The sequence below is a fragment of the Diceros bicornis genome, chromosome 8 (genome assembly GCF_020826845.1).
Source record: "Diceros bicornis minor isolate mBicDic1 chromosome 8, mDicBic1.mat.cur, whole genome shotgun sequence".
Taxonomy (NCBI): domain Eukaryota; kingdom Metazoa; phylum Chordata; class Mammalia; order Perissodactyla; family Rhinocerotidae; genus Diceros; species Diceros bicornis.
The window spans coordinates 39,481,689-39,494,129 of NC_080747.1; the positions used below are offsets into that span (position 1 = coordinate 39,481,689).

Here is a 12,441-nt window from a genome sequence, read left to right on the forward strand (position 1 = left end):
CCACAGCATGGCCGCCGACAAGTGGTGTAGGTCTGTGCCAGGGATCTGGGCCTGCAAACCCACTTTAACCACTATGCCATGAGGCTGGCCTCGCTGTTTTGTTTTTTTTCATTTCTTCTAAATAATCTCTAGCAGATGCTCTGGAAACCCCATGAGTACTAGCCCCCGATTTAGGCTACATCCCAAAATGTAGTGATTGAGAGCATAGTAGAGATTTGAAGTTGCTCTAATAGTGCTCTGGAAAAACTACACAGGGTGACAATGATTTTTGGTTAACAGTTATGGTAACAACTACAAGATCTGGCATATAGTAGTTGCCCAATAAATATGTGTTAATTAATAGATTAGTTAAGACCATGGGCTTTCTGCCCAGACAGTTCACAGTTCTCATTTCTATTAGAAACTCTACCAATTTGGTGTGGGACTCTAGGCAAACTAGGTAAGTTTTCAAAATTTCCTTTTTCTCATCTATAAAATTGGGATCTTTTTTTTTTTTATAATTTTATTTTATTTATTTTTCCCCCAAAGCCCCAGTAGATAGTTGTATGTCATAGCTGCACATCCTTCTAGTTGCTATATGTGGGACGCAGCCTCAGCGTGGCCAGAGAAGCAGTGCCTCAGTGCGTGCCCAGGATCCGAACCTGGGCCGCCAGCAGCAGAGCGTGCGCACTTAACCGCTAAGCCACGGGGCCGGCCCTAAAATTGGGATCTTAATAGAATCTACCTCATAGAATTGCGGTGAGGATTCATTAACTCATTCCATAACCCACAAATATTTTTTGAACACCAACTACACGCTAGTCACCGTTTTAGGTACTCACCAGGTTATAGAAGAGAGAAAATAATGTCCTATTATTATGTTCTAGCAGGAGAGAAAGAAAACAAACACACATGAAGCTTTGAAGTAGTGACAAGAGCTCTGATGGAACTAATACAAGGTGACACATAGAAAGCAGTTGGGATGCAGGTGCCAATCAAACAGGGTAGTTACAGAAGATCTCCTGGAGGAGCTAACATTTAAACTACACAGTTACTAAAAGGGAGGTAATGTGTACCAAGCCGCACAGGCTTGGCAAACAGAGCTCTCTGTGTGTCAGCTACTTAGTTGTTTAAAGATGAATGTATTTGCAACAGGAGGTTAGAATGAAACTTTTCCTGCCTCACTTTCAAAAAATCAGGAAAAAATCAACTATGTTCAAACCCAAGAACATCTGAAATTACTTAAAAATAAAGACTTTAGCCTCATTCCTGCCTCTGTAAACTGTCAGGAACTATTTCTATTTCCCACACTGCATGCGTCTTCCACTGCCCTCAAAATATCCTCAGAGATCCTGACCCCAAATGCCCAATCAGTCTTGAACCTTTGAGGAATCCCCTCATCATGACATTAGACATCTCTAATTCCTCCTTATTTGATAAGGATTCCAATATGACTTCAACTTCCCCTGAATCACATGTCTCCTCTTCATTCTTTTCTTATTATGCCTATTTAATCCAACACACAAGAATATAATTTTTATCTGTCCTTTAGATATAGGAAAACCATGGTTTGATGTAGGTAGTATCAGGGAGCAAAGGCCAGTAGGGCAACCTAAGGGCACAAAAATATCTTTGGGAAGCTGACATCACTGGAAAATTGTATTTATCATAACTTCCCTCAGAATTCATTTTATTGTAAATGGATGGAAAGAACATTTTGATAGGATACTTGGGGTATGGGTTAAGAGCCCCAAGAGACATCTTTGCCCTGTCTTCAAAGGAGAATGGGTCCAGTTAATCACTCCTGGGTTTTTTGTTTTTGATTGGGGTCTGCAAGTTTGGAACAGAACTAAATTGCTTTGGAAAATAAAACAGAATCTAGGTAATGCCATCTGGGGTCTTCCTTCTTCACCACATTGCTGATGCTCTAAGTAAATGCTGAACAAACACTTAAAGAATGTTGATATGAATTGTGCCAAATTATTGGCCTGCCCTGGTCCAGGCCAGGTTCCGGGTGTAAACCAGCCATGGGTTCAACTGAGTCAAATGCTGATCTGGGAAGTCACAGAAGTTAAGAGCAGCATTCAATGGTCTGCAAAGAGCCATTCCTGTTAAAGTTCAGGATTCTTAAACTCTGCAAAAGCAAATACTTTATCCTTATATTATTATTTAGACAAAAATCAACATTTTTGCTTCCGGGAAAAAAAAAGTACACTTATTAAGCACCTATTATTAAGTTGAAAAGAATACTTTTCAATTTCATAGATTATCTCATTTGATTCACACACTGATCCAGTGAGGTAGGTATTGTTACCCCCATTTTTCAGTTGAGGAAATTGAGGCTTGGAAAGGTGAAATAACTCACAGGTCACACAGAGGTCAAATAATTCGCCCGGGTCACACAACTAGCTTGGGCAGAGTTGTGACACAAATCCAAGTGTGACCAACTCTAAAACCCATGATCTTTCCAGGACACCAGGATATTGTACAATATTTATCTGGGTGTCGCTTATACTTACATCATCACTTTAGCCTCTTCGATGAAATCCTCTTCAGACATGGAGCCTTCATTGATGGCCTTGATAGCTACCTGGATATGTGATCGCCACTTGCCTAAATGGACCACCCCAAACTGACCGCTTCCAATCTCCTTTACAAAATCCAACTCAGACGGATCGATCTCCCACTTTTCTGGAAAAGTAAAATGGCTGCGTTACAAATAGGGAAAATCGTTAAAATTTTAGAGCAAGAAAAGATTTAGGAATTATCTAGACCTATCCTCTTCTTTTACACAGAGGTTAAATATTTTATAAATGAGTGGAGAGGACCTGTAATCATTTTTAATACTCTCATTGTGGCTTATGTGTAATTCCAGAATTCAAGTTTAAAAATACCAAATTTACTTACTTGGAGAAGAATGATGGATATCAAAACATGCTTTCTTTTTCTAGAGAGACTCAGGATGAATCACAGTTCTGTGCCTTTCTAAAGTAAACCTACCAAAACCAGATCCGGGACCTAAAATATCTATGTTCCCAGTCTGTTTGTGTCCTGGTGAGTAAATTTGTGAGGCAAGTAAAATTGGGGCTCCCCCGCTCCATTTCAGTTCCTTCTACTGCTCTTCTGCCCACTCCCACTCCTAAAGGGCTTTTCTGCCCCGGTCTTCTATTAGGGAAATGTCTAATCAATTCATCTAATGAATACATCCAATGTCAGGATTCTAACCCATATATATCTAATTGTATGTTTGAAGTGATATCCGTGTTACTGTATATTTCTCATTCTATAGAATCAAATCAAGAAAAAAAGAACTGTTTAAAATAACTCTCTTGAAAACTCTGAGAAGTATCAGATCCTAACTTTTTAGTATTTCCTTTTATATAGCAACACCGCCCTCTGCTGGAACTTTTATTTAATGCATTTAAAAGAATTCTAAGGGCTGATGGCCCCTTGTACCAGCTTTGCCAAGTATTCCCTCTCCCAAAAGTAGGTGGGGCCGACCCGGTGGCGCAAGCGGTTAAGTGCGCGCGCTCCGCTGCGGCGGCCCGGGGTTCGCTGGTTCGGATCCCGGGCGCGCACCGACGCACTGCTTGGCAAGCCATGCTGTGGCGGCGTCCCGTATAAAGTGGAGGAAGATGGGCACAGATGTTAGCCCAGGGCCGTCTTCCTCAGCAAAAAAAAAAAAAAAAGAGGAGGATTGGCGGATGTTAGCACAGGGCTGATCTCCTCACAGAAAAAAAAAAGTAGGTATGTTTTAAAAGTAACATGGAGAATATATTCGTGACCCTGGGATTGGCATAGATTTATTCAACAGAATATAACCATAAAGGAAAATATTGATAAATTACATAAATTCATAAAAATCCTGCTCATCAAGTACACTCCATTAAGAGAGTGAAAAGGTAAGCCACAGACTGGGAGAAGATATTTCTAAAACACAAAACCAACAAAGAATTCCTATTCAGAGCATGAATACGTCAATTAGAAAAAGGCAGATATCCTATTTTTTAAGGATTAAAAAAATTTGAATAGAGTATTCTCTCACAAAAGGGAATATCCAAATGGTCACTAAACCTATGAAAAATTGATCAACATAATTAGTCATCTGGGAAATGTGTATTTAACCCATAATGACATACCACTACATACTCACCAGACTGGCTAAAGTGACAACCAAAAAAAAATCAAAAACAAAACCAAACATTGGCAAAGGCAATGGTGTGGAGCAGTTGGAACTCCCATACACTGTTGATTGAAATGTAATTTGGTAGAAGCTCTTTGGAAAACTGACTAAATCTGAGTGTGTGCATACCCTATGACCCAGCAATTCTACTCTTAAGTCTATATCCAACATTATTGGAGCATAAATATGTAATGAGCTTCATCAAAAGACATGCGAGAATGTGTGTAACAATATTATTTATAAGAGACAAAAATTGCTTACAAGCCAAATGGCCATCTAAAGAAGGATGGGTAAATCAATTGTGGTATAGTCATGCAATATATGCACCACAATGAAAATGAGCCAACCGCACCCAACACCATGGGTGAATTCACACACGGAATAATGAGAGAAAGAAGCCGGACACAAAAGAATGCACAGTGTCCAATTTCATTTATATAAAGGAGTCAAAACTAAGCAAAATTAATCAAGCTATAGATGTATGAATTGTGCACTGGATGTTAAAAAATTGCAAAGTTTATTTTTAAAAAATTAAAGAGGACTGTGTTCAACTTAGATAAATTGCTAATGGTAGAACTTTTATTTATATAGCGCTTATGGAGCAGAGGAATAATCCAGGCACCCATAACACCCTGAAATCACATTTCCACCCCAATTAACATAGAGATCCTGAGTCCTGGTTACCTGTTACACAATATAATTGTGTTATCTTTTTTTTTTTAAGTATATTCTGAATCTCACTAAGGAGAGAAACTTAAGGGAACAAAGTGTCACCAAATTAGAAAACAGGATTCTTTGGCTCTTATTTATTCTCACAGATTTGCAAATACTACATTTGCTAGAAAATAGTTCAAATCAAACTTTGTACAAGTTCTATTTGAAAAAAGTGAAAAGGACACTTTTAGCAGCTCATTTTAGCGGGTTCTCTTGGGGAGCAGTCATTTCCCAGCCTCCCATGTAATGAGAGAGCAACAAGTCAAACATTGAAATGAAAAGAATTGTCATGTATCAACAGGGCTCCTAATAATGGATAATGAAATTTGAAGTAAAAGTGAAACATTTTTCCCCGAAGTTTAAATTGCCCCTATGAGATGCATTTATTTAAACATCTCAGAAGAGGGATTTAAACTTTGAGAAGAAATGTATCTAGATAGACATCACAAAAGAGCTGAGAATTTAGAGAACGTTGAGGGAACTTGAGGTAGATTCTTGACTGGATATATTTTACTTGAGCACATGTGCATACTTTACCATAGCTAAAGCCAGCTGTGGCCGGCAAACAATTGCCCATCAGCCCAACTGGGTAGCGGAGACGGGTCATGAGACCTAGGGAGAAAGAGAAATCAGCATGTCAATCCTAGTTACAATATAAAAGAAAAAAACAAATATACTAGAAGATAGTACCATTCTTTATATAAATTAGTCAAAAAGTACTCTACAGATAGTCTGTTTGCTTGTTTTTCCCACTTGAAAACATTTTTCATAAAATAATATATGCTCATTGAACACAAATTAAAGAATCCACGAAAATATAAAGATGAAATAAAGGTCCCTCACAAAATCTTAGCATCCAGAGATATATTGTTATCATTTTGGTGAACATCTTTGCAAAAATCTCTATATGTGTACCTGAAAGCACATATACATCCAATACGTTTCACAGAAATGTAAATGTTTTGCTATAAGCTTCTTACACTCAACATGACTCAATATGTCAATAACTAAAAATAGAACTTAAAGTTATTTCCAAGATTTTACTATTGTAAAATATACTGTATGTTCTTGAACATACATTTGTATGCACCTCTAAAATGATTGTCTCAGGATAAATTCCTTAAAATGTGATTTCCTGATCAAAGGGTGTCTAGAAAGTTTTCACTAATTCATTCAACCACCAACAGTGTTAAGCATACCCATTTCCTCACCCTTCTTTGAGAGTAGGTTTTTTAAAACAAAAAAAATAGCATGGTACAGTAAATGATATTTTTTTTGATTGGGTCAACATGTAGTTATTCTACACAGTCAATTTCAGTTTAGTTCAACAAACATTTATTATTTATTTCTTCAACTAATATTTATTGAGGGCCTGGTATGTGCCAAGCATTATCTAGATGGTGGGAGACAGCAGTGAAAAAGACAGTGATGGCCCCTGCTCTCATGGAGCTTACATTGTAGTGGGGGAAGAGAAAATAAACTAGTACACACACACACAAGAAAAGCAGAAGATGATGAGTACAAGGCAGAGTTGATAAAATACAGCTGTTTTACAGTGGGTGCTCAGGGAAGGCCTTTCTGACAAGATGACAGCTATGCTGACAATGATTGACAGGAAGACATCTTACAAAGATCACAAGGAAGAGCATTCCAGGCAGATGGAACAGCATGTGCAAAGGCTAGAAGACAAACATGGCCAGTATAAGAACAGAAATAAGCATTACTAAATGCCTATTGTGTGCACGACACCCTTCCAGGTAGATCCCAAAGACTCCAGAGGATCCAAAGATGACTAAATGAGGACTCTGCACACAGGGGCTCCATCTCAGTGAGGGAAGACAGGCAGAGAGAGGCAATTCTGATGTAAAAAGAATAAGTCCTGTGCTGAAGATACGCAAGTTGCTCTGGACACAGAGGAAGAGCACCTTACACATTGTTGGACTCAAAGAAGTCTTCTGGGAGGCAATGATTTACCTGAGATGAATCTGACAAATGGAGTTAACCCATGAGGAGAATCTATGAAGGACATTCTAGGCAGAGGTAACAGCATGAGATGATACTTAGAGGTATGAAGCAGGATGGAGTGGTACTTGAGCAAAAAGCAAGAGGTAGGGAGGAGCAAGAAATTACACTTGAGAGGTACGTAGTATTCTGGTTATGATGGGCCTTGTAAGCCATGATAGGGAGACTTACATCTTCCTGCAGGTGAAAGGGAGCCATTGAAAGGTCCCAAACAAAGGAGTGGCATGGTCAGATTTACATTTTTGATAGATCACTTTGGCGTTAGCATAAAGGATGGATTGAGGGGAAGTCAACATCAGAGACAACAAGACCAGTTAAGAGGCCACTGCAATTGTCCAACTGAGCAACGATTAGGGCAGCATGAGTAGACAGGGAGAGGCAGGGACCTATACGAAACATACTTAGGATATGAAATTAATTGTATTTGACAATTAATCAGAAGTTAGATATTAAGATGAATGGAAGCATCTATTGTGACTCCTATGTTTCCAGCCCCTGTGATTGGCGAGATGGTGATACCATTATCTGAGAGAGAGAACAGGAAGAAGAGTAAGTTTGGAGAGAAAGTAGTGGTATAAGATGAAGCGTTTCATTCTATCACTGAAGTTCAGGGCCTGTGAGATTGTAAGTGCCTGTGTCTATCAGGCAGAAGAATTATGCAAAGGGAAATGTCTAGGTTGAGAAGAGAAGTGATCAGGGATGGACCCCTGCAGAACACTAATGTTTAAAGAAGAGTAGAAGTAGGACTCAATGGTAAGACCCATTAGGAATGATCCGAGTTACAGAAGAACAAGAAAGGGTGGTGTCAAAACATCTAGGGAGCAGGATTTCAAGGTGACACTATCAAATGTAGCAGAGAGGACTTGAAAATATGAGAACTAGAAAGCACCACCACATGGGTCAATAAGAGGTTATTGGTAAATCACAAGGTGATGGAGGCAGAAGCCAGATTGCAGATATTTAAAAAGTAAATGGCAAGTGACCAAATGGAGACAGTGGATGTGGACACATTTTTCCAAAGTGTGATTTAAAAGAGCAATATCTAGAGGAAGAAGCGACAAAGGAGGTTTCTTGTTTTGTTTTTTGAATAAGAAAGTCGTAAGTGTGTTTACAGACTGAAGGGAGGTTAGAAGAAATGGAAAAGATAAAGGAGAGAAAGGAAGAGTGGATGTTGGGTGATCCCAACGGGAGAGGAGCGGCGGGAACAGGAGCACAGGCTTGGCCTTGTCATTACCGGAGGGAATGAGGTGAGGATGAGAGCACGGCAACAAGAGGACAAGATCGAGGTAGTTCATGCCTGGTGGCTTCAGTTTTCTTAATGAATAGACAACTAGGCAATTTGCTGATAGGGCAGTGGATAATACTGGAAAAAGTGTCTTGGGCAGAATGGCAAAAGTTTGGACAGAGAAGTGGAAAAGATTTTACCAGCGACTCTGAAGCCCTAGTGGAGGTTAGAGCCTCCATCTCGTTGGGTCTCTACAATACATGATCCAAATAAAGAACATAAAAAAGAATTTCCTTAAGACCCTAACACTTCCCTCTAACTTCAAAGTTTTGATTTGTCAAATATTTTTATTCTGTGAATTACTACCAATGGTTTGGTGACTGAAGTGATTTAGTGAAAGAAGTCTGTCACTCTCTTTGCATTATCCTTACTTCTGTTAAGGAGATAGATTGTCATGAGCTAAATTGACCAAAGGTCAAAAAATATACAGGATAGGCAAGGTTCCGATTCATAGCCTCTTCTAAAACTGGACCCTCCAATGACATGATTTGCCCCTTTCTGGAGGAGATGGCCGTAGTTGAATCCAGACTCTGGATCCAGTGAGTTCAATGGCTCCAACGGTTTCAAAGATTTCTGTGAGTTCAAATCTCAGTGCAGATATTTATTAACTTTGTGACCTTGAGCAAGTTACCTCAAAATTCGTGCCTCAGTTTCCTCATTTGTAAGATGGAGATATCAACAGCACCTGCCTCATAGGATTGCTCTGAAGATTAAACAAATAATACGCATACAAGCACTCAGAACAGGGTCTGGCCCAGTGCTAAGTCTGCAATAAATATCAGCTGTTTCTGGTCCCATGACTTTCCTCTTATCATCCTTCATACTTGTTGCTGTACATCTTTTCTACTTTCTTTTCTCTCTAATAAACAGTAGCCATACTTATACATTTTTCAACTCTTGTTTTTTATTTTACTTTTTTATTTTTAAATTGTTTTATTTTTTATTTTTATTTATTTTTCTATTGTTTGATCCAATTTTTTATTTTAAAAGTTGTCTGTATGGTATTTTATACATTTTAAGAATAATTTATGTACAATAAAAAAATCAAACCTTAAAGCAATCTATAAAGCAGAAAATAAAAGCTTCCCTTACCCCCAGTTGCATTCCCCAGAGGTAAACATTAGCAGTTTGTAGTCTGTTATAATCTTATTAGTATAAAAATCATTATCTAAACATTAAAAGAGTTTTTCTATGCAGACATATATGTGTGAATGTGTATTTTTTTATGAAAGTAGGACTACACCCTAAATATACTGTTTTGCACTTTTTTTTTTTACTGAAAAATTTATCACTAACATCTTTTCACGTCAGCACATCCTGATCTACCTCAGTATTTTTTTGTAACCTCACCACCATAACAACTCTGTTTCTTAAATTTTTTCTTTGAAAGAAGGGGAAAGAGGAGTGTGAAGGAGACAACTCAGAACTAGTCTCCTGATTTGAAATGTTTCTATCTCTAGCCAGAAATATGTCCTGCCTGGCCCCACCCAGACACATTGCCACTTGCTCTCTAACCAAACTCCCAGTGACCATCTGGAATATCCATGTGGACTCATCCCATAAGAGGATAAAAATTTCCTTGGATTTATTCCTGATATTTAGAACCAGTGTAATGGAAAAGTGGCCACTTTCCAAAAGGGATTTTTTTGTCAACACAACACAGAGAAATCTAAAAAAGTACTGCCTGACAAGAAGTCAAAACAATACGAAAAGTTATAGTGGGTTCCAAATTCTATGATGCTGCAGTAAGAAGATTTCCCCATGGGCTCATAGTAGTCCAGCACAGGTTGTATTTCAAGCTCTTAAACATTTCTACAGGGATATTTGCTCCTGTTAAGTGTCTGAGACCAAAGACGCGTTGCCTGTCTGAAGTTCCTGACTTACCGGCTGCATTGTGCTGGTGATACCAGATCAAATCAGGAATTGATTCAAAGAGGTGTCTTTCAGCCACGTACCACTGTCCTGAGTCATTCCTTTTAATCTGATAATGTTTGATGGTAGCCTCCATACTTCTACAACCAATAAAATGTGAATTTGTAAACAAGCAAAAGATCACTTTGGAACTAAGTCAATTCATTAAGCAACAGGACCCACCTCTAAAACTTCTATCCTAGCAACACTACACACTGAAGAGTGGATTGGATTAAACAGGTGTCTCACCTGTTTAGAGGTGAAAATTCCTCAGCTATCTTACTGGGGCCTTAGATTCAAACATAACTTCAGCCAAAGGTGTTAAGGTGACAAGTCTAGTGTCCAAAAAAGTAGAGCTCATAATGGACACTTGTAAGTATTTGTTGAATATCAAATATCAGTTGAATGAATGAACAAATGCATCATGAGGGACATGAGGAGATATGAGACAAAGGGAGGAAACCCAATATAAAGTGTACTGATGAACAGATTTGCTATGGGCAACTGAGTAATTCCTCTAGGAAGCTATAAGAAACTGTGGAACATACTTCAGAATTGTTTCACTGAAGTGCAAAGTTGCTGAGGGGGTCTTATCCTTCATTCCTCATCGACAGAGGGTTGCTCCTAGGGTGCTAACGCTCAGGCACTTCCAATCTACCCATGGGGACCATGAGTTCCCACAGCCAGAGAACATCCTCAGGCAGAAAGACACTGGAAGCTTTCTGAGTACGGGAGAACCCGCAGCAGGTAAACCCCAGAGTAAACCAAGGGATATGAGGAAAGCACCACCAGTGTCTGCTACAACTAAACTAACTCCTCACTTGATGGTTGAGGAAAGGAGATGAGAGACATTTTAAGTAATTTATCCAATATCACACACAGAACTTGTTAGGGATACAACTTGAATCGATTAGTTGTCCTAATTTCCAGGCCAGCAACCTGGCCTCGCTTACATTAGGTTCTTGCTTACATTTTCTGTGTGATGGTGTCTCCATTAAAAAGACTATCCCAGATATTGTTATTTCTAAAGTGATCAAAATCACAATTGCTTACCTTCTAGCTCTTATAAACACAGAAATTGTGTAGGATCCCAAATGTCTTGAATCTCTGACAATGAATGCACCTTCTTTAGACTGCAAAACAATTGATTCATTGTATAAGTTCATTCCTTATTAGGAAATAAGACAAACCTACATCCCAGTAACAAACACCAAAGCTATACTGACTTACTATAAAAGGATGGGATTGGTTTTACAAGTACACACAATCTCATCTCCCTTATAGGTTTAGAAGTCATACCTATAAAACAAAATATAATTGGGACAAGAATTTGTAATGTATGAGTATTTAAAAACTTTGCCCCTGATTCTTCTAAGAAAAATTCTGCATTTGACAACATTGTACCCCACCATTTAGTTATTTTTTTGTTATATTGATCAAGATAATAAATAAAAATAACCGATGAATAGGAAGAACTCTGAGACAGACTGACACAATTGTACTTTGTAAAAGAAACAATATGGCAGGTGAGGGAGGCAAGGAGAGATGCATCTGGAAAGGCTGGGAGTGGAAAAAGAGACCACAGTCTGTGGTAAGGATGGAGAGAAAATAGATTTGGACAGTCTGGAGAGAGAAGCAAGGAGAGCGATTTTAGTTGCTGTAGGAGTATGGGAGAGAGGAAAAGAGAAATGGCAGGGGAAGAGTATTATAAGTTCGATGTTAGGTCGTGAATTGGATCCCCATTGATCTTCTTTGAGAAACTCCAATAAAGCTGTGAATTGCTTTCAAATAATCTTGAACGCTGGACTGTTTTGTTTGGTCGGTTGGTTTGATGTTGTAAAAAGTTTCAGCTTTACTGAGTGTGCTTACTCTTGTGAAGAGCCCAAGTGTAAATATCTCAGAATCTTGTCAAATCCATGAAAGTTTACACTTAGGAAGTGCTGATAAGCTGCTTGAGAACTGCACAAGCCAAAGAGCATGGTCTGACCCTCAAGGCAAACATGACACATTAAGCAGTCTTCTCCTCCTTCTGGATGCTCACGAAGAGACAAGCCTCATTTTCTGGTCAAGTTTTTCAACCAAAGAATCTCTTATAGCCATTTAAAATGATAAAAATCTGGCTGTCATTGAATTCCTACTGTGTGCAAGGGTTGCATTACACACCATGGGAGACACAAGATGTAAAAAACAAAGATGCAAAAAGCAAAGAGGTATGTATGGTATATATGTATGTAGTACATATGCATATAAGTATATACAATATGCATGTAACAAAGTTGTATATGTAGTGATCTCTTCTAAAGCTTCAAAGTAGAAAGAGTACAAAAAACATTTGAGACCACAAAGC

General features: G+C 38.6%; 1 protein-coding gene across 2 annotated transcripts in view; it reads right to left on the reverse strand.

Moving 5' to 3' along the window:
• TXK (TXK tyrosine kinase) overlaps positions 1–12,441 on the reverse strand; it is a 58,536-nt gene that overhangs the window by 14,337 nt on the left and 31,758 nt on the right. For both annotated transcript variants that reach the window (XM_058547008.1, XM_058547009.1), the window contains 4 exons: positions 11,148–11,227; positions 10,068–10,195; positions 5,414–5,488; positions 2,499–2,670 (listed from right to left, as the gene is read on the reverse strand). In XM_058547008.1, coding sequence (XP_058402991.1) covers positions 2,499–2,670; positions 5,414–5,488; positions 10,068–10,195; positions 11,148–11,227 — 455 coding nt within the window. The remainder of the gene's footprint in view (positions 1–2,498; positions 2,671–5,413; positions 5,489–10,067; positions 10,196–11,147; positions 11,228–12,441) is intronic.